We start from the raw sequence: 23,510 nt of genomic DNA, 5'->3' as shown, positions 1-23,510 counted from the left end.
AGCATCATGGCCATATGGCTGTTTCGGGATGAGAATCATGTCAGCAACAATCATGCCTTGACATTTACCTCCATGAAAACTGAATCTGATGCTCTACTCTGTCCTTTTAGAGACCAGAACTTGTCTTCCAGCAACACCTCCAACCCTCCAACCAAGGAAGGCCCCATTTGTGAAAAGTAGAATTACCAGGTGGATATTCCTATATGGTCTTAGGGGACCTTTCTTTCAGCGTAAGAGCATGCATGCATTTCATATTGCATCAGACTGGGACAAAGAACGAGAAGGACTGGGATGAAGAAGACCTACCAGGATGTTTGAAAAGGAGAAGCAAAGAGATGAAGAAGGAGGAGGACTGAACAAAGGAGAAGGACAAGGATGAAGAAGAAGTAGGACTGGAACCAAGGAGAAATACAGAGACGAAGAAGGAGGAGGACTGAACGAAGGAGAAGGATGAAGACGAAGTAGGACTGGAACCAAGGATAAGCACAGAGACGAAGAAGGAGGAGGACTGGGATGAAGAAGACCTATTAGGATTTTTGAAAAGGAGAAGGACAGAGACGAAGAAGGAGGAGGACTGGAACAAAGGAGAAGGACCGGGATGTGGAAGAAGAAGACGGAGACGGCTATAATGAAAGAGAAGGACTGAGATGAAGAGGAATGACTGGGTCGATGGACTAGGGATGTAAGACATACTGTGACTCAGACTCCATAAATTACCATAAATTATACACCTCTGCAGTTACAGTTGTGTACTTGTGACTGCACTGAGACGAGCCAGCGGCTCGTTGAATAGATACACATCAGAAAATGAACAGCAAGATAGAACGTATGAACTAACTTGCATGCAGGCACACCAGCAAGGGAAAAGAAAGAAGACTGTATCCTTTTGGGGTGAATTACCAGGTGCAGTGTTTTAAATGTTGTCATCAAACGCATGGCATTTATCCAAACAGAAATCAATGTATTCCACGTGATGTATTGCAACTCTGTGTCGTGAGGGGTCTACTCCAGATGACTTGAACTTGGAGCAAATGTTATTTAGCACAGGGTCTGCCTCGCTTTTCCCGTACGATAGTATGAGTGAGGTGCAACACAGGGTTATTTGGGGCATTCATTTATGTTGCCTGGTTGGTATTAACTAATGCAATGTGGATCAGAAATGCCCCTTTACATTGGTATTCTATGAGTGGTAGTTCACGCCGGAAGCAGGTGGGGACTATCTGATGCATTCAGATGCAACTGAATGACGTCTCGGCAGGATAGCTCAGAGGCAACGCGCTCGCCTTCGAAGCAAGACAACGTGGAGTAACGCAGGTACGATCCCTGGGTACGTGCTTGGAAACTTCTGGGTATTAAGCACGTTATAATTAACCAATTATGATAATAATTATAACTACTGTAGCTAACTTGAAAAGCAAGAACAGGGACTGTGAGTCAGCAGTATTCGATCCATGCACTTTTTATAAATCTCTTTCTTTCTCACAGCATTGTTTTCCCTGAGTGAGGGAGCTCTTCATTCTTGGTGTTACTACAACACCGGGTTGATATGTGGGTGGAAATAAAAGTTCCCTTCTCAAATAATCAAGCACAGCCAAGTTGAGAGCCATTGTTTCCAGCGACTCTTTCTTGTTTCTGTTTTCTCTGGTAGATCATGCAATAATGGAATTGAGGGAGGGATGCTTCATAATTGGGGTTCATTACTATACATTAGTCCTAATGTCATTCCTGATATAGTTGACATGTCTCCATGAGGTGACGGATTGAGAGACGCTGTATTTGTGTGCCTGTTTTTTATTTATTTTATTTTATTGCAAGTGGACGCCATACTAAAAAAAAAAAAAAAAAAAAAGAACTACTGCAGGCAGCACACTTGGGAAGACAAGACGTGTTAATGTAATACGTGACTGTTCTAAGACTGAGTCATGATCCCAGCCGAGCTCTCCCTGGCCTTGTATACCAATGCTGCACAAATGTAGGCAAGTATGATCTAGAAAGTAAGGCTTGGAAATGCTATCAAGTTAAAGCGCCACGGTTCATGTTGCGCGCATCTTACCTGGATATAGCTGACTTGTCGGTGCACTGAGCTGTGCAAGTTTGTTAACCTTATAGGCAATATCTGATCCTTGCGTGTCTTTTCTATTCGTGCAAAATCCTGTCGTTCGTGATATTCCTTCGGGAGAAGTGTGGAATTCTAGTGCTTTAAGTACATCGACGGGTTCAGCTGGAGAAAGAAAGAATAACATGTGTTAGAATAAATTCAAATAAAGTTCAACTTAATGTAGATATGAGAAATTATGACAGATCACAATAATCTGTGAATGCTGTGGCACCTGTTTCACGTTTCAGTTTTGGTCAAGTTACATGTTCAAGAAGTTCATGATCATTATGTCACCTAAACCCCTGCAGCTCTTGAGTTGCAAAGGGCCCCAGACACTGGACAGGTCTTTGGAATGTCATGGGCCTTTCAACACTCCTTCCAAGGGGGAGGGGCGTCATGTTCTGCTATTCCACTGCATAATGAGTCTAAGAACAGTGTGGCCCTCAATACGAGTTTGGAGGTAGCCATGCCCTTAATAAGGCCATGGCTACCCCCAAACTCGGGTCTGGGTTCCCTGAATGGGGAAATACCGGGCCATTCTGACCTAGGGGGGCTCTGTATTTCCCCATTCAAGGAACCCGGACCCGGTACATCCGCATTCCCATTTGAGCCCCCATAGGGCTCAATGGGAATGGGGAGCATGCTAACAATGGGCCCGTTAATGACGGGCCCGTTGTTAGCATGCTGGGCTGCTCACGGGACCCGCTAAGGACGTCTCGTAAACCCAGGCGTCCTGAGATGGATCCGCGAGCGGACCTCGTGATGAGGCGGATGGGGTTAACGAAGACGGCAGCTCTTCCGGTGCCATTAACCCCATACCGCCAGGGTCGTAATGAGGCCCTGTATCCCTTAAAAGCAATACTTTCAAATAAACCATCTGGCCAGTGTTGTGTAAGTGTGCAGCCACCATCCACTTGCAAGAACGTTGACTTTATGATGCAAGCATCATCCCAAAATGTATTGAACTCATCTCACCACATTTCGGGAGCAATCAATGCACAAGAGGAAACAGGATGTTGCAAGCAACGTAGAGTATAACATTCAAGGAATGATTCAGATGAATTATTAAAGTGCTGCTATCCCACAGAAACATCTCACATTTAAGGAAATACTATATCTATTCAGAAGTAATGTCACATTCTAGTGATCTGACTTGAGGGGACAGGACTCACAAAATGGGGTTTGCATGGACATGCATTTCCACTTACTCGTTTTATACAGACTGCCAAGGATGCTCTGCCTATGCACATTTTAATTTGATGATTCTGGTGGCACCTGGTGTATTTTTATTCACAAGTGTTCCAGTGGAATATTTCTTTAAATAGCTGGTCCTTAAAGCATATACTTTTCTAACAAGTCATTATTTATCCAGCAGTACCCACATCAGAGGCGGGGGGCTATGCCAGCCACTAATTGCCTGCCAGACTTATTTAAAATGTCCAAATTAGCGAGGGGCTTTTAATGAAGGTGTGTGGTTCTCTTACTAGGCAGCATGGCCCATATATGTAGCTATTATCACCATTAGAACTTAAGCCCTAACGTCTGGGGTATTAACGTTGAGTGGTGCTACATACGTGAAGTACCCCTTCTTCCTATAAGCATATCTCAATGATGTGATCATGTTAACATTCTGCTTTCATATAATATTTGTGATCAATGCTGCTTCTTCTTCCACTTGATTTGTATTAATTCTCAGCTATCCAGGCGTAGGTGTATATTTGTCTTCCTTCTAATGAACCCCAGCAAGCAGATGCCCCCCACCCCGTATTTTAATTATTTGCATACAGTGGTTTCTATGTCTGTCTTTCCCATTTCCACTTTTCACTTTCTAGCCATATCCTGTGCTTCGCAAATGTACATTATCTGGAAATCACCATGATGTTCAACTTCTTTCATCACTTTCAAAATGTTTCTTTATTCCTTTTCCATTTCAACTCCACATTGCTCCACATTTTCTTATAAATCTATACATGTTATGCATGTTGTATATACTGTGATCTCTGGATTTAAATTTCTTACAAATCCAAAGTGTGTATATTTCCACCTTTTTATTTAGGGTATTTGTTATGTTGGGGATAACCCCAGGAAGAAAGGGGGTGCTGTACACTACACGGTCTTCTGGGGGTCAGACAGGTGCTGTATTTGAAGGACTCAGACTAACAGGAAAGGTTAGGAAGGTGTTAGTCAAATCTTTATCAGATGTGTTCATTATTTGTGATTGGGGAAAAGATATCTGTCAATGAATAATTCAAATTGTTTAGCACAAGGGGTGAAACCTTTAAGGTGCATGTTGGGGGCTAAGAGTGGATCCTTGCATATTTCTTACCAGTGGAGAGAAAGACAAATTCATTTTTCAGATTTATTTTCAATTAGCCCTCTTGGTGGGTGTGTCAACCATTCAGGCTGCTCAGAACCTGGGCTGAATCTAATGATCCAAGCCCAGGTTCTGAGCAACCCAAGCAGTGGAGGGACCGCCTGGGCATCTTCCCTCCTCATTCACCCCCACACTCTCCCCTCACTCTTCCCATCCCCGTTGCCAACCTCCTCCCCCACTTACCAGTAGCGGGGCCGTGACTCCGCAGACCTCACCCCACTCCACCGATGGCCACCACGGAGAAGGAAGAGTGGCTCCACAGTGGAGCACCGACTTCCAGTTCCATGGTGTCCATTTTAAATGAGGAATTGTTGCCTTTGTGTGAATCAACAGGCTGGAAGCTTGCCACGACCTGTTGATTCATACAGACGTATTGCTGTTGGAACCCAGAGTGTTAGCCTGAGGGTGCCAATAGCAATAAGCACCCGTTCGGGGAGCGGCCCTGGTAATGGCACCAGGGCCACTCAGTCCTATGGACCCCAGGACGATACCTGCTGGTGAAGCCTCATTAACAGGGGCTTTTTGCAATAATAGATGGAGGTCATCCACCTTATATGCAACTTTATGTCCTCAGCGTATAGGTGGGAAACTAGGCAACCGAGCTGGGGTTTGTGCCTTGCAGACTCCTGAGGAACTCAAGAAAGGTGAGGAGAGCAGAGTTGGCTACTCTGAAGATGGTGATTTGGAAGTTGAGCAGAACAAGTAGATAATATAAGTCTGATAAACGGCAATAATGTGTCGAACGTTGGCTGCTATTTGTGTAACTGTAGTCTAATTTCTACGGCAGGGCCTGAATCCAAATTGGTAGCCTTGAAGTAATGTCTGCACATTCCTGTGATCCTGCGGTTAGCAACTACACTTCTGTAGATTTTGAACAGGAAGGAGCAGCGGATGGTAACAGTAATAGTTGGTTAAATAAGTGGGTCTTTGGTTTTTTAAGAAGGGAGCATCTGGCAACCTCCCCAGGGGAAGAGAACGTTTCTTGGAACAGAGATAAGTTGACGGCAGTCTTAAACTATTCAGTCTCCTCAAGAGGTCCCACAATCTACACCGCACAAGATGAAGGATCCATTTAAAATTCTGCTGCTTGTTTTAATGACTTAAGCTTTCAAGACATCTATCTCTTCTTTTCCACTTACATCTATTCTCATAAATCACGTAATTTCCACCTGATCTATACTCCTTACCATGGCTTTCCCACGTTATAACACATGTTTGCCCCATTCCATGTCATATGATTCATATTCTAATTCACACATGGACTTCACCTAGCCTCACCTTATTATAGAAGAAAATTGACATTTTCATACTACTGACACCAGGTACTTCTATGCCCAGGACTAACTGAACTAAGAACGAAGATGTTGGGAAGATGTTTTCAAGAGCAACCTTCCCTTTCTGCGGAAGATTGATGGTCTAAATTGATGCAAGGAGAAAGACTCTCGCTGACATTGGCACAGATAAAATTCCTAAAAGAAATGTTTCTGTCAATGGAAACATGGACATAATTGGAGGCAATCAGAAAAGCCCATCTTCGAGACATGGAACCTTTAAGGAATACCATTTGAGAACTCAAACTTTATTAACTTTTTCATGTGTCTGGAAGTCAAGAGCACAAGGTTTATTTAAGCCAAATGCTAAATTAAAAAAAATAAAAAAATTAACTACTGGCACCAGGATTTTGTTAAAAGGTTTTTAAGCAACAGTAACACACACACTATTGTATGGAAATCGATTAAGGATGACTGTAACATATACGTTTTTGGGAAATGTAGTGCTTGAACTCAGGATTAAATAAGAAGCACTAAAACCAAAAAAGCATTCAGAAAGTAAAAGACAGGATGATCTCCTGCTTAGTTCGCTCTAGCGCTCAATCTGTATCCGTTCTTTTGGGAACCACAAGGGAAACCCAAATCCTCTCTGCCTCTCTTGGGATTTGTCAGGTTTCACCCTTTGGCAAGTGTCACAAAAGTCCTCCCCTTGCCTGGGGCTCTCCTTCTGTCTGTTAGTTACTCCCGTCTTCCGAGACCAAGGGCTTCCACACCCTCTGCTTTACATTCCCTCTTCCCGGGTTCTGTAAGTCACATCTATGTAGATCAGCTCTTTCGTGGGCTCTCAGGACTCTCATTCCCCTCGCTGGAACTCACCCTTCCTCTGGGGTCCAAGAGTCTCTCCTCTTCTGTTACACATCCCCTCTTCTTGGGTTCCAGATCTCTCTCTCTTTCTTCTGGTTTATGGGTGCTCTGCTCTCCTCACTGGTGCACACGCCCTTCTTCACTTTAAAGGAACCTCCTCTTCCCCACTGGATCACACCCATCCTCCAAAGTTCCAGTTCTCCCGCTCACTGGCATATACCCCTCTTCTGTTGTTCCAGGGGCTCACTTCACCAGTGCTCTTCAGCATCCCAAACAAATACCTCTCCTCAGTGCCCAGCTCAGAGACACTGTGTCTGTGGATCCTAGCCTCAGTTTTATATCCCTCACCATCCTCCCATTGGCCGAGGCTCAAATTGATTGGATAATTGGTTTCCTAGTCTAGGCAATGGGAAGGAGGTCTTTAAAAATGTTTCTGACGTTTCTTATTTATTTCAGTGTAGGAGTTGATTCTGGTCTGCAATTCTGCCCTCTGTAGCCTCCTGGCTGTCGCCCTGGCATTTGGGGATTGCAGGTGAATGGCATGTCATCACCAGGGACAAGAAAACCTCTAGTAAGTACAAACTGGGGAAAGGTTTTTTGTTTTAGTTTTAGAAGGGGGAAGGAAACATTTGTGTCCTTAAAAGGCTTCAGCTTCAGGGCAGAGGGAAAGGTGTTCTCCTTTACAAGCATGGCTGCTGGGGGTGGAGGTAGAATGAATTGCTTTCTCCTTCAAGGATCCACACTTATTGTCTAGGGAGTCTCTCTGAATGTGCTACGTTTTCCCATAGCATAACTTCCTCTGAATACCTGGTGGACCCTCCAAAATCCATTCCCCGTTTGGAGCTCTGAACTTTATACATCTTGGGGGATGCAGTCTTGACTATCCTGTTTCCTTAGGATCTGGTAATTAATAACTAGTTGTTCTCTCGGGAGGTTCAGAATTACAGTGTCTGCTTAACATCCAGGGTCTGTTAGAGAGACTCCCTGTAGGGTATTTGGAAGACTCAAGTAAGGGCCTCGCCCCTGTTGTGCAATAGTTCTACTTGCACCTGATAACCCTTAGGATGCTTAACTGGCTGGATTGCACTGAGTCTCCATATTCTGTCAGTCTCCCTCTCGGCCAGACATTGGAAAAGATATGAGGTTGACACTGTGACATTGCCACAATATCCAGCCAGTGTTCTTACATTTGTCTTTTCTTTTCATGGCTCAAAGCCACCACGTTCTAGCTTTTATCAGATAGTTCAAGGCATCACTGAATCAAAGCTGCTCAAAATAGCTCATTAAAATATCCCGTGACCATGAGGTAGCACGTTCTGTGGATCATGCCTCCCTATTCTCTCTTTGGTAACAGAAATATGTGAGAATGGTATTCAGCATGTATTCTTACTGATGCATTAACTTCATACCTCTAGGCTATGCACAAAAAAATATATATCATGGAAGAATGAATGGCCACACAGGAAAGAGTAATTCTTCACACATGGCGTTAAAACCCTGGTGCAGTTGGAATATGACAGATCATCCCACTTCATAGGGTAGGCAGGAAAAATGGCTGTTTTCCGCCCACTTAGTTAAAGTGTTGAATCCCCGACAGGGAGAGCGCATGTTTGGCAACCTCCAAATTGGAAGGGGTTGCACGAGACCCTCCCCAAATTCCAAGGGTTCAAAGGGAAATTTGCAAGAGCACCACCACAATGAAACCAATTGTGCACCAGCTACTGATGCTCTAAATGTGGCAAACATTTGTTCTTCACTGTTCACACTGTAATGAAAGCGCTGCAGAGGATGTGGGTCTGATTGGCTTGGGACAGGTCTCTTTGTAATGCAAAGCCCGCCTGCTTGCTTTTGGCTCTCATCGATGGTCAGTTTCACCATGGTCATAATAGTGCTTCATGCCCAATTCCACCCAGTGGTAAATTAGATGAGTGCTGTTATAATGGCTATCATTACATAATGTCATGGCATTCGGTCCATCTACCTCAGAGGGATAAACGGCTGAGCTGGCCCTGAAGTGGCTAAGTGCACGCTTGCGCCACATAAGTGGCAAGCAGATCATTGGTGAGCTATCCCCCCACTAGGTGCCTTGGACCTGCACCACGCGGGTTTACATGATGGGGTGTATGGTTCAGAGTCTGTTATCCCGGCCTGTGATGCACAATCTGTATCCACTCGTAACATAATAAGGCTGTAATGTTTAGTTATCTGAGTGCTGTGAGTGTTAAAGGAATGGTTTGCCCAAAAAAATGTATTTCAAAAATAGATAGGCAACATAAAAAAAAAACGATTGGCGTTTTTTTTTCGAAGTCCCTATGTAAAATTTTGAGCAACTCAAGCTCAAAAATTGAAAAAGCAAGCACATGGGCGCATCCATTTTGTGAAATGGCTGCCCGCCTGTGCTGGCTTTTGCGGCACTAAACACAGGCAGGAGGAGCCTGAGAAACTTAGAAAGAAAAACTGCAGCGTTTTCAAACACAATAACTTTGTATTTATGTTTGCGGTCGCTTCAAAAGCGACCGCAAACATAAATACAACGTTTTTAAAGCTGCAGTTTTCCGGGCTCCTACAGCAAAACACAGCTAGTGTTTATTTTTATTTAAAAAAATAGCACTTACCGAGATGCAGCTGCAGCTTTTCTGCCTGTAGTCTCTGGTCCCCGTCCTCCGCGTACAGCACCAATGAAGGAAAAGCCACCCAGTGGTAGCTTTTGTTTACTACAGCTGGCTGGCTTTTCCTTCATTAGTGTCGCAAAAGCCAAAGCGAGCACAGCGGCGGGCATCCATTTCCCAAAATGGATGCCCCCATGTGCTATCTTTGAGCTTGAATTGCTAAAAATTTTACATAGGGACTTCGAAGAAAAAAAAACGCCATTCGTTTTATGTTGCCTATCTATTTTTGAAAAAAAGATTTTTGGGCGAACCATTCCTTTAATGGATTAGCGATCTGCCTTTTAGGTTTTACAAATTGAGTGCTATTTTTTGTATATACTACATGCCTGATGACAACGTAAATCCTTTGTTCATGAAAGTTAATGAAGATCAATAAAACAAAAAATGAAAATGCATGAATAATCATCCTAAACCGGCCAGGCTGTCTAAGTGACTCGGGCAATGTTGGAGTTTAAAATGAATGCGCGATGGGAGTGACTATGAAAATAGCAACGAGTCGATGAGAAATCATTTCTGTTTTGACCTGCAAAATTAAAATATACATTTTACAAGTACTTAGACATGATGTGTAGGTGTTCTATTAAGAGATAGGGGCATCTTTAAGTACGGAATGCATTCCAAACCACATTGAAGACTTCTTCTTTCATCACACCCTCCTAGAGGCAAAGGGCCTGATTCACAGAAGCGTTGTATGATGGCGCAGTCTCATGGGGAAACGCTCTGTCCATCAGGTAGCAGAACATGTGGAAGCCATGGGATGAAGAGGAGGCAAGGGGAAGTTACGGATGGGGGGACAGAGCTAGGGGAAGAGGCAACATTAAAGACATGTATATAGCATTGACATAGAGAGGCTGTCCACTTTAGACAGACTGAACAACCGCTGGATGTGTCAGCAGAACACGGCGAGTGGAAAGTACTGAACGCATGAATGGGCACCGTACAACATGCTTGCACCATTCCTGTTCAATTCAAGAGGCAAACTATGGACTTAAGGCCTCACTTTCAAACGATCAGCATTTGTAGAGGAATATGTTTGGGCCGTGACTGACTCACTTTCCTGTGATTCTAAGAAGAGAAATATAAGCACAAGCACAGACTTCAGACAGATTATGTTCTATTCTCTGTGTAAATCTATGCACCAAGATCATGTACTTAGTGGTTGACCCATTACATCTATTCCATGACAAGGACCAGGATTCGATTGAAATATAATTCTCACTGTCTGCGTATGCTTTTTATAAACCTTTACTAGACTAGACAGATTTTTTTGCCTATGGCTTATTAGCTATAAACTGTGGCCGTTGCCATGGCAATTGGCACATTCCATACGTCATTATAGGACCGCTATTAAAACAGAAGTGCAGTAAACTTTTGGCCAAGGACATGGAACCCACCTGAAAGGCAAACATTGCTCCCTGTGGACCTATTCTGTAAAGAACAATGCGAGCATTACATTAGCACATATCAAAAAGGTCAATTCTTCCTAATGACGTTTCAGATGCACATGTGGCGCAACATACATGATGGCTCTGGAGCCCTAAGAAGTTGGTATGGTAGATGGGAAGTAATTAGACCCCTTCTTTGCCACATGCTGACTCACTGATCTTAGGTTCTTTAATGGGTCTTACTCATTTGCTTTAACCCCCACCAAGTAGGAGTGAAATTTTTACTGCTACTTGACCTGTTATTTTCTCTCATGCAGACATTACGATTTACTTTCAGAATTAACTGATTAGTGGAAGCCTAGATAGGTGTAAATCTCAGTTCACAAACCATGGATATATATCTAAGCCCAGACTCCGGAGATCCACCAGGAAGTATAATGCAAGAGGAAATCCTAACTTTATTGGTGAATCTATAACGATAGATATATTACTGAGCTCCATGAAGATGATACTTCGCTACATATGTCCTAGTATTAATTCAAGTATTGCAGTGCAAAATGTAAATGTATGTCCCAGAGCTGGCGAGTTGTCCGAGACATTTGGAACTTTGGTCTTGAGCAGCAAAGAAATGCCAAAAGACAAATAGTATATGGTGCTTCCTAGGTTTGCATGAACATCATATCTATGCAGCCACTTTTTCTAATATATTGGACAAGATGTTGCTCCAAAGGTAATGCAGCTCCTTCCAGATTTAAAATTACTGCAATCATTTGCCACTTACTTGATATATCAGTGATATTGTTTGTTAATTACCCAAAGAGGCATCCATTTTTCCATTCTTCTTATAGAGCCAAACATATGTGGCTGGAGGAAGGAATGGACATGTTCATTTATTTTTCTGTTGATTAGATAAACCAACAGCTTCTATTATGTCAAATATTTTATTGATTTATTTAATGTGTTTTAGTTCATTAAAGCGTTTCACATAAAGTCAGCAACCATAAAACAGGCTAATAAAACATATATTAGGATTTCGTCTCATATCAGTGCATACGCGTAGTATAGTTATAAACGTCACAGTCCAGACCAGCTCTATAACCTCCAATATGCTCCCAATCTCATTAACAAATCGTATTGTGCCATTTTTTCCCTTCATATCGTGGAGGAAACAAACTAAACCAAAGACCCCCCACCCCGACCAGGGTTCATTCATACAGTAGCTTAGGAGTTACCTCCAACCAGACTCTATAGAGGTCCATTTGAAGAGATATTGATGAGGTATTTAAACCTCTTAACCAGAAATCACGTTCCTTAATGGTATTCAAGCTGTGAACACGGGGACACAAATATCTAATATACAAAAGACCCATCTTTGGACATTCTGCCAGGACGTGTTTCCCATTTTCAGCAATCTCATGACTCCTGCATATTCTGCAGAATCTTTCATCAACAGGAACTTTCAGTGCAGGTTTAAACTGGCCAATACGGGCAATCCATTTAACCGCAAAAGGAGTATTAATCTTCTCAATCGCTTAGATGGACACAGTGGTTGGGTGGCTTGGGGCTTCTTATACGTATAATTCCTTGTTGACACAAATTCATACGTTTTTAAGCAGGAAAGAGAGTACAATTACCTGCCCAATCATAGTCTTGAGTATTAAATAGCAGTTTAATTTGCACCACATAGGCCACCCTATCTCTTGCTTCCATCTCCCTCCCAATGCAGTATAGGAGTTGCCCTTTATGTGAGGTTTTAGCCTTGATGTACAATAGGGCTCGTTTTTGCTTCGCAAGAGTGTCCGGTGATGTTAGGCCTAGCTCTAAGCGAATAATTCCCATCGATACACATGGAGGAAGACATCGTATTTTTCTGCAGAAGGAGCGTTCCATTTTATGCAGCCACTTCCAGTTACTTATAGTCATGCCCTCCATACCATAGAGCACTGATGGGATAAAGCACTGAAGGTGCAGCATCCTAGTGCCAACCATTGTGAAGCCCATGGTTTGTGCTACATAATGAGAGATCAAGGCAGTTAACTTTTTGGCCCTTCTCATACGATCTCTGATGCAACCCTGCTGGGACTCCATCATGATGCTCAAGTATCTATATTGGTCAATATATTCACTTTGTTCACCATCTACATTAAGAACCACCGGTTTCCTAATACCTCTTCTACGAAAGAAAATAGCCTGAGTTTTGTCTCTATGGATGGTCAAGTCAATTCACCTTTGCATAGTTCCATAATAACTCTGCAGCTCTTTTCAGGCCCATAAATGTGTGGTCAAGTATGACCAAATCACCTGTGTTGGTCAAAGTAGGGCAAGAGTTACCATCCACTTTTATTGGACAACCACTTACCCCACCCAGAACGCCACGCAAGTCAGCCAAGTAAAGATTGAAAAGTAAGGGTGCCAAGACCCAGCTCTGCTTCACACCTCTCCCTACAGAAAAAGGACTGGTCAATGTCCCCTCACCTCCCTCACCTGTACCACATGTTCTAATGGAACAGACTTATGAAAAGGATAGGATATTTAGGCCATCCAAAGGACTCTAGTTGCTCCTACAATCGGTCCCTGCTAACTGAATCAAATGTGGATTTGAAATCTACGAAGAGAGCATACAGACCGGGGCTATCTTTTTCACGTGCTCTCTCAGTTAACAAATCCAATGTCCACAAATGATCTACTCTGGAACACTCAGATCTAAATTCAGTCTGGAAGCGATCCAAAATACCTGTTAAAGCTGCCCAATCTTGCATTCTTTGCCACAGGGAAGATGCAAATATCTTCCCTATGACATTGAACATTGATAGTAACCTGTAGTTCCCAGTGTCCAAAACGTCTCCCTTCTTGTGAACAGGAATTAGTATTGCTAACTGCCATGAATACGGAATATGAACACGTTTTAATACTTTGTCGTACAGTATACTTAAGATAATAGGTCAGGTTTCTGGCTCATGCTTTGGCATGACATTGGCCAGTCTTCAAGGTCTGGGCGTCCTTGACTACTTAAGCCTATTAATTGTATACACAATGTCCTCTTTCCCCATTATAAAAGCTGGAATTTGAATATACTTACAAGCCATTGTCGAGTTTCTTATCTCAGCATTTATGGGCACACGTAGGTCTTTGGACCATTGTTTTTCACTAATAGGGTTGTGTGCCTTTTCACTTCGCTCAATGAATTCCAAATGCCACGACCATTTCTGTATTTCAATACATTGACCAAGCTTTGCCATTTGCTGATTTTACACATACTCTTCCAACAATAAACATACTTTCTGTATTTATTTTTAATTCTTTTAATGGTGGATAATACAATTGACATGGGGAGACCACTCACTTTAATCTTACATAGATCCCGCCGCATTTTGTGTTTTTGATCTCTAATTTAGCGATCATAAATCCTTTTGTCCTTTCCCTCACTCGTTATCTGTGCAGATTTGTGATACTCAAATTCATGAGTGAAGAGACAGAACTAATCTTCACATCACTACTCATTTGCTCAAGGTCAGTTATCAAGTATACTGCATTCCTCAGGATGAATTGTTTTGCACGAATTGCATTTAATGCCGACCATTTGACGTTATTTCCTGCATGGTTCATTTCAATACTCCCTCCCATGGAGCTCTTTGACCCCTGGTCTGCCATAGTGTAATTCAGGGTAACCATTGCATGGTCACTAAAATGATTTTCATTTACAGTCATGCCAAGGGTGGCATGCAATAACAATGTTTTGTTAAAAATGTAGGCATGGGTGCAAACTTCCTACTCATTATCGGCGTGAAGTTGCCGGTTCGCTCTCCATCAGCACAGCCAGTCATCATTTTAAGGTCACATTCTCTCAACGATTTCAACCATCTGTTACTATCCGGTGAGACCCTTGTCTGTATCATAATGCTCTTTGCACCCACTCGAGCATAAAATAATGAGCTCACTAGGGTCCCCATTAGACTATTCTACTTAGATTTCAAATAATGCATCTTGGAATATTCCGCTCGATCCTTGTGCCCGGTGAGTTGTAGACATTAACCATAAACGTTCTGCCATCAGGCATGGGATTGATACCTTCTACCTCAACAGCCAATACAAAATTCCGAACATTTCTCACTTGATATTATTCTAGCATTCAAGGTATGTTTCACTCCAATGACCAGCCCACCATATGGTCTACCTTTATCCCCTTTCTTGCCAGTGATTGGTAGATGACATAACCTTCCTTGTGATTGCTCACCCACACTGCAATGGACTCCTCGGACCCAGCAGGTGGCTAAAGCCATGGGTATTCCAAGACATGATAGATACTGTTCAATGGACCTCTACGGGGACTGCTACAAGGGATTCTACAAGCCACTTTAACATTCGCTGGAGACCTGGCAAAGTTATTTCACCAGACTGACCCGGGCTAGGTAGTATTAATTGAGCGTTACTCTTAACACTAGCCACGGGTCTCGGGAGATCAAAATCCTCTTTATCAATATCAACATCAAGTTCAATACCACAACTTTACAGGTATACACTAGATGATCATAAGTCAAGCTGTGGCAGCATTTCTACAATGTACTCTACAGACATTGGGATTGTTACATGACAAAGGGTCCATAAACTCAAATTCATCAGTAATCCAACGCTCTCAAAACAACTGCACAATTTGCCTACATTTTCCACTGTTTTTGATGGAGGTACTTTATTGTTATGATATTAGGTTTTATTTCAGTTTGAGCTACCTCCCTCTGAAGAGTGGGCACTAGAACAGTATTAATAGGTGCAGGGACACAAATTCTTCTCCTTTCAGGTGGAGAAGTATGGTTAACTTTAGGCACCACCTGAGTAAAAGTCTTACAATTACCCAAAGGTTGTCAAACCATCCCATATGAAAGGTCAGCATTTGGGTCAGAAAGATGTTCATTGATTAGCCAACTAGTCAGGTCCCAGCTTGTTTAGATTAAGGCTTTCATGCACAAGCCACCTTCTTCTTTGCTCGTTTTGGTGGCTTTGAGTTCCTATTGGTATTCTCACTCTCAGGGGCTTGATGTTGCTGGAGAACCTGAGGATGAGCAGCCTTACACCTCTCCTTTCTCAAGAGAGGTGTTTTTAGCTCCCACGGTGTAACCAAATTAACATTGGGATGACAGTGCTTTCCACACTCACCACCTGCAGTTGCTGCAACACTTCGCGATTGACCATGGTGTACTGTAAGCCTGCCGGTGTGCTTATATTTAATATATTTACCACAGCTATTTCCTCTACCTTCCTTGTGGTCACCTTAGTATTCATTGGACCAGCTGGTGTAGATAATGCATCATAGATTTTCCCACTTAGCTTGAGCAATATCTTTAGTGCAAACTGTGTTGTCACCATGAAAGAGTGTAATTCCACATTAGATACCAAACTTCTACTGGCATCTTCGGTGGAGTGAACCAACTGTGAATGCATAATGAGAATAGGTGATGCCAACAGCCGAATCATTTACAATGGGCTGGGGGGAGATCCACCAACCTCCGTATAGTCATACAGGGGGGGCATCAATTGGCCTGTGCTTACAACCACCACTGCTCCCACCCTATTAGTGCTCTGCTGTAAAGAATAACAGAGGTCGAGTAAAGAATTGTCGTTGACCCCATCAAAGTCAGAAGTCTCTCTTCGACTCTTGGTGATAGTCACCATTTCAGGGTTCACCTCTTTGATGTTGTCTAGAGCCTGCACGTTTTTATCTCACAACATAGTGGCTACTACTTGGAAAACATAGTCATTTTACTGTCCTTTTGTTTATCTGGAGCGGTTTTGCTACCAAGGTGAGTCACTCCTTATTCTTCAGCTGAATCAGGTGATGGAGACATCAGAAATCCTTGTTTACCTTTACGCGTGTTATACCTCACATTGTTACATTTACTTTTGCCCTTGGGGGCATCTTTGAGTTTTCGGAATGAGACTTTAAGTTTCCCTTCTGTGCACGTGTTAATAATGCAGTGACTTGCTCACTTAACAGTGTCCGTTGAGAGTAAACAGGGCAAGTCCTGCCTGGGACCTGCATTCTGCAGCCAGCCAATCGGCACTCACACTGCACATATATCACAAATGCACAGCGTCTTTAGAAAAAGACTTATGTTTATGAAGTGGTATCACAGTATCACAATTCAAGTTCAAATATGAACTCTCGGCAGCTTTCTCTGAGTGGCAATACATGTTACTCACAGTTGTATTCAGATTCCCGGTTCACAAACCAAACAGCTGAACAGCAGACTGCAAGGCTGCCACTTAACTGTCCACTTGCCTAGGCACGCGCGCTGGACTCGGCAGCTTTGATGTCAGTCAGGACCTTGAGCAGAGCAGCGCGCCCTTTCAAGTGAGGTCTGAGTATAGTTGGCGGCAAGAGGGAATGCACACAGCCAAGTCGACCTGCAACCTCTCCCTTATCCTTGCTAACCCTCAACCGCTTCGGACTTCCGAGGACCTCTGTATGCTCTGAGCACGCCGTCACACCAGCACTCCGATCTATCCGGAGCACTGTCAAATGGTCAGAATGGCGGATGGCTAGCAGCTAGCTCAGGCCTGGTCACAAAGGGTATTCCTTATTAAGAAGGGAGATATGTAATTGCTATGGATACAAACCATCTATCAAAATAAAGATGAATTATGGCATGCGGGAATAAGTGCTTTTTGATTAATGTTACCTTGATTTCTACTTCTCAAAGTATGACAACAATCAAAATTGATGCAGTATTTACAAGGTGCTATTTTTCTCATCATACCATGGTAATTCATGATGGTCTATATCAAACCATGGCACAGAAAAACACAACAGAGAACACTGAATACCTCAGAAGCTACTGTTTGATTTCCAAGACACCATTCCTGGCACAACTGATGGGGATCTATGTAAACAGTGAAATCCTGGACCATCCCCAAGTGCGCTTCTCACACGTGAGAGAAACAGAATCACTAGATCTATACACATGGAATGACCTAAAGACCAATACAGATGTCAACATCACCTCAGTCCTCATATTCCTAGTCACCTCTGCAGCATTTGACACAGGAAACCCCTCAACATTAGTCAAAAGGCAAGACTGCAGGAAGAAGCATTCAATGACAAGGTACTACAACAGATGTCCTCATCCCTTATGGGCAGAAACAAATACACCTGGCTGCCCACTACACATAGAACAGATGCAACATAATCTGTGGAGTAGGGCAATGACCAAAATTATCATCCCTGCTCTTGAACATATACTTGGCATCGTTCCTGAGACTTTCTGCGCATTCCTACATAGAACTACTGTGGTCACATCACAGGTTCTATCAAAAACAGATCATGTCAACAGTATATACCTTGGCATGTTAGATCGCCCAGGAACGAAACTGCAATGAATCCAGAACAAAATTGCTATCGATCGCCTCATGCCACCGTTATACATGATCCAGTGAATGCCTGTCAAGTAGAGAGTATACTTGAAACAATGTGCCTCACCACCACATGCTTATGGACTGATCTGGGGACAATGATTCCATAGCATCTGAGTAGGCCACTAAGATCCAGCAGTGGTGTAATCCTCTGCACCAGGGTGAACTTCTCCTAAGGCAACAATCATAGGTTAGTCAGCCTGGTTAATCCACGCCTGCATACTCCCAAACTTTGATCTGCTTTAGATGTTGCCATGTTTTTTCTCCCAGTGATTGCGCTGTTACAGTTTTCTCCCTGGTATCCTCATAGTTGTTCCCCTAAGTGCTTCACTATGGTTTGCCTACATGTGGCCCCACTAGGATTTAATTCATAGGTGCCCTCGCTCTTTGTTCCCAGATTTTCCATAGCATGGTATGACCCACTCAAACTATTCTCCCGGGCATCCCCATTGTAATGTTTTCCAATGTGTCCTCCACTTTGATTACCCCACTGTTGCTTGCTACTGGATGTTCTCTGCAATCACAAATGTGATTTTTCCCCTAGTGTTTTCCTGCTGCCGAGGTGTACTTCTGCATGGCAACACCAGATCGGACATTCCAAAAACTGTTCAAGGTCTTCACTGCGCGTTCCCCTCATGCCGAGTATGCCATCCACATGCCAATTGAACACAACTCCTAACACACACGAAAAACATCAGAACTCTGTCTCTCCTCCTTCCCAACTTGATTAATAAATATCCTCCATCTTTGGCACACAAGGCTCCTATCTGGAAACAGATGCCTGAAGTGCCCTTAACACAAACCACCACGAATCAAAAGAAATAGCAAAGATATCTTTCATTTTTCCTTCTGACGCTAATAATCAAATCCAACGACTATGTTTTTCTGGTGCTTAGACACCAAGAGACCATGCAAATGGCAGAAGAACATTTTATAAAACCCAATAACATTACATAAAATAAGATCAAGTGCAAACACTCTCTAACTGGATCATCACTTTATTTTCCTGATACCCATTTTCACATTGTCCTTTTTTATTCTACAGAACATGACTTTCTTGTAGGACTGAAATCAATTTCCCTGCAACGATACTCACATCTAACCAATAAGGTGCTCACTGAATGGCTGCATATGGGGCCTCTGACCTTCTTATCAATGATGTGTTCAGCTCCAAGGTGAGGTTGGCAAGGTGTGCCATACCTTTGTCAAATCACTAAACCTAAGGTATGAACTCTCTTTTGCATTTGCAGGATCTTTTATGAATATAAAAATGTGAGGTGCCTTCAAAGTGTCATTACTTTCATGACTATTCTATACTTACTCGCCTGCTTATATTCTCCTCTATATTAAAATGCATGAACTGCGCTTGAGAGTAGTAGAGTGATTAAAATGTTGATTCTAATACATCTAAGGTGTTCCTTTTCCTTAGGCAAGCAATTGGGGTATGTTTGAACTGGCATTAAAAGACTGTGCCACATCCACTTTTAACCTTAATTAAGCTATTGGCCGTACAGATCGAGAAGCCTGATTGTGGCACAACGGGGATCATGTGGCATGACCAGAAGGACAACACACCCCAGGCTATTCATCAGATGTTTGTATCTTCATGTTTTCTTGTGGCCTGCGATACAAGGTTGGGTTGATTTTCTAAATTAACATGTATGTGTGCTATTTTCAGACCAGGGTTCACAGATTATAGTAGAACGTGTGTCTGCTTTGTTTGTTGCGAAATCCCTAAACAGACAGGTGAGTATATAATCTATAGGTCCTTCGTGATCACGCTTTTAACTGTTGAAGTTCTGTAGTTCATATAGGGGAGGTTGACATATCTAATCAACACATAATTATCTATTATATTTCACAGATAAAATACAATGAATCATTGAAGATTGACAAATGATAAATACCTTTATTACTTGTGTTATTTTCTGTAGATATTTTAAAACCATCCCTGTATTAAAGATGCTGAAAAGTGTCACATTTCTCCTCCTTATCCTTCCACCCCCAAGGCCCATGAAACAACCCCATTGTTTTTTTGCATTGGTAAACGTGCCTTAAGTGGAAGCTAGGTGAAATGTTGATGTTATCCAAGGAAATTAAATAACATAAGAATGCATGTATGGAAGAGTTGTTCTCATACTTTTCTATTTTGTTATTACCTTTTGCATACACACTCTGTCTTCATAGTACCATGAGGATTCCGATGTTGAAGCTTTGTGTATTGTTTTATTACTCACTATGGGGTTTGGGAGAGGCAGGGTGACTGTTCCAGAGGGAGGCCCCAGCCAAAAAGAGAGATCTTCCCCCAACTCTCTGCTTGGAAAAGCGACTGACCCTTTGAGGGTTGGAACTAAATGAGCGGAGAGCTCGAGAAGGTAAACGTTTTGGAAGAGAGAGTTGGATATAGTGTGGTCCCTGGCCCCAGAAAGCCTTGAGGACGATGCAAAGGGTCTTTGGTTTGTCACAAATTGGACATCTATGATCTTCTTACAATGCACACTCCTGATGTCCTCTGTGTCACAGAGACGTGGCTGTCTGTGGCCTCGGCCCAGACATTTCCATGCTCTCACAGGCCCCTATACTATATTGCATGCTAATCATGCCTCTGAACACACTGGAGGTGGGATGGCTCTAATTCTTACGAAGCTGTTTAAATGCTCATTGATCAGTGTACCACAGAAGCCTAAAATGGAACATAGTTGTGTTTGTCTGTCTTTCTCTCCTATTACCACCATCTACTTCTTCATTATTTATGGCCCCCCTAGTTGTGATTCTTCCTTTACTGGGGATTTTGCTCATTTTGTTTTGACTCTGCAGTTGAAATACCCTTGTGTTGTTATATTGAGATATGTTAATCTCTGGCCAGTCGACCCTTCAGACCTCCACACTTCTAATCTATTTACTTTTCTCTCTGACCTCCAGTTGTCTCACCTGGAGTCAGGTCTGACTCATTTGCACGGTCATACTTTAGATCTGATTTTTGCACAGACTAATAGCAATGCTATTCATCCTGTTTATCCTGTTGTTTTGTTGGACCATTAACATATTCCTTTTACAATGTTTGCTTCTGGCCCCAGGACGGCTACCAACCCCATGCGTGGTCTTTTCATCCTTGGAGTCCTATGGGCATGGCCTCCTTGGCTATTTCTATAAGGGCTCAATTTGCTGCCATCAACAAGTCCCCTCTGGATCCCATATCAGCTTTGGAATCTGCTTTCAATTTGGCAGCCCATGGGGCAGCTCCAGACATCAAGCAGCTGAGGAAGCCTCAAAGGCTGTCGACTCCTTAGTTAAATGAGCATTTGCGCTCCCTTAAAGTCTTTTTTAAACATGCTGAGCATCAGTGGCATCTGGACTATTCTGAGTCTGTCAAACATTCCCTAAAAGCACAGCAGCTTGCTTACCACCAGGCCATTAAAGGAAGCAAAAAGGGCTTCTTTTTCCAATTGTATTCGTGTACCACAAAGCAAACCGAAGGAACTCTTCACTGTATTGTGGCAACTATCGCAACCTGCCTCAACTGCTTCCAAAGTGCGTACACAGTGCCTGGCTGCAAGGCTCTCTGTGATCAGCTTTCTGATTTCATTTCTCATATGATTACAAAAATACATATGGACATATCAAATGTTAGCCCAAATAATGATGTTTCATCCATAATAGTGTTACCCCCACTCCCTCTTCCTGAAAACTCCTTTGTTTCCTTTTCCCCTGTTGGGCAGGAGCTTGTTTTCCAGGTCCTTAAATCACTTAAATCTGCCTCTTCAATGGACCTGAATCCACTTTGGGTCCTGAAGGCTCTTGGCCAGGAATTGGCTAGGCTTCTCACTGACGTAGTGAATTATTCTCTGCCGTCAGGCACTGTTCCTGCTTTTTTAAAACATACTGTGGTCTCCCCCAGGTAAAATGCCTACTTTTGACCCTGCCATTCCAGCGAATTTCCACTTGATCTCACTGCTGTGGTCTCTGATGAAGACCCTTGAATCTATCATTAGGCCTCAAATTAGACTTTGTTAGAGTAGCAGTCTATCTTGGACCCATTCTAATCGGATTGCTGCCCACTTATCGGTACTGAATCAGTGCTGGTGTATGTTCTTGATGACCTCTCCCTCATACTTCATCAAGGCGGAGTCAGTGTTCTCATTCTTTTAGAACTCTCCTCTGCGTTTGACACTATTGATCATGCCATCGTGTATCAACGCTTGAGGGAGATCGGAATTGGTGGCTCGGTCCTTGACTGGTTCCGGTCTTTTTTGTCTGACAGAACTCAGTGTTTGTCCATGCCCCCTTTTTCTTCTACTCCCATTTCTCTTGCTTGTGGAGTCTCCTAGGGTTTGGCGATTTCAATGTTGTTGTTTAACATCTACCTGATCCCTCCATCCAAAGTTATTCATGCACATGGTTTCAGGTTTTTCTCCTACGAGGTTGTAACGCAATTGATCCTGCACACCGATCTTGAACAGGTGTCGGCCACTGCCCGCCTGAGAAACTGCTTATCTGACATTGAAGAGTGGATGTAGGGAAACTGGCTCAAGCTTAATGCTGATAAGACGGAGGTCATAGTTCTGGACGCTGAGCCTTCGGTATGTTCCCCTTGGTTGGCTGTTGGCTGCTTTCTGGCTGCTTGCCTTGAGCCCAGTCTCTGCTCCAGTATCCCTTGCTATAAACCTGGGTATTAATATTGCTGCATCCCTTTCAGCAGCACCACTAGTCAAGGCTAGATGCAGTACCGCCTTTCTTAAACTCAGGGTACTTATGAAGATTATTCCCTTTGTGCCTGCTGAATTACATGTCCTGATGGTTTCCACTTTTGTTATGGGCACTCTAGACTATTGTAATGCGACCCTGCCTGCACATCCCAAAACCCCTCTTTATTGCTTGCAGGTTGTGCAAAATGCAGCAGCCCGTCTGGCCATGGCAATGCCTAAATTTGCCCAGACCAGCGCAAATTTGGTTCCCAGTTGCATTGGCTCCCAATTCCCAGTCGGATTAAATTCAAAACCCTTTGTATGGTTCATCTGGCCTTCTATGGTCCTGGGGCCTCTTTTCACTGTCAAAATATAAAGAGATACTGTACCTCTCGGAAACCTTCGTTTTGCAAATCAGTGTTCGCTACACGTCCCTCGTTTCCGTAAATCTACAGTTGGTGGCAGAGCCTTCTCTTTGGCTGCTCCCGCTTTGTGGAATTCTCTCCGTTTGCCCCTCTGGACTACGGAGGACCACCTTTGTTTTGGAAAAGCTTTGAAAACGTTCTTGTTTAATCACTGATCTTTTTGTTCTTTTCTTGGTTTCACGCTGCTTTCTTGCTGGTTGTTGGGCCTTCTCTTGTCTGTTGCCTACATAGTGCCAGGACACTCTTGGGTCACCCCTGTGCTTTAGACGTTTCATAACATAACATCATACAAACTTGGCATGTGACCAGCTCTCGTCCAACAAGACAGACACCTC

At 43.1% G+C, this 23,510-nt stretch overlaps 1 protein-coding gene across 4 annotated transcripts in view; it reads right to left on the bottom strand.

Annotated features, from left to right (window-relative positions):
- Positions 1-23,510, bottom strand: part of COL11A1 (collagen type XI alpha 1 chain) — a 381,664-nt gene that overhangs the window by 347,917 nt on the left and 10,237 nt on the right. For all 4 annotated transcript variants that reach the window (XM_069641554.1, XM_069641555.1, XM_069641557.1 and 1 more), the window contains exon 2: positions 2,054-2,221. In XM_069641554.1, the coding sequence (XP_069497655.1) occupies positions 2,054-2,221 (168 nt within the window). The remainder of the gene's footprint in view (positions 1-2,053; positions 2,222-23,510) is intronic.

The sequence above is a fragment of the Ambystoma mexicanum genome, chromosome 1q, assembly GCF_040938575.1.
Source record: "Ambystoma mexicanum isolate Mex_15411 chromosome 1q, UKY_AmexF1_1, whole genome shotgun sequence".
Lineage (NCBI taxonomy): Eukaryota > Metazoa > Chordata > Amphibia > Caudata > Ambystomatidae > Ambystoma > Ambystoma mexicanum.
The sequence above is the reverse complement of the archived record's forward strand: the minus strand, read 5'-3'. Positions and strand labels throughout refer to the sequence as shown.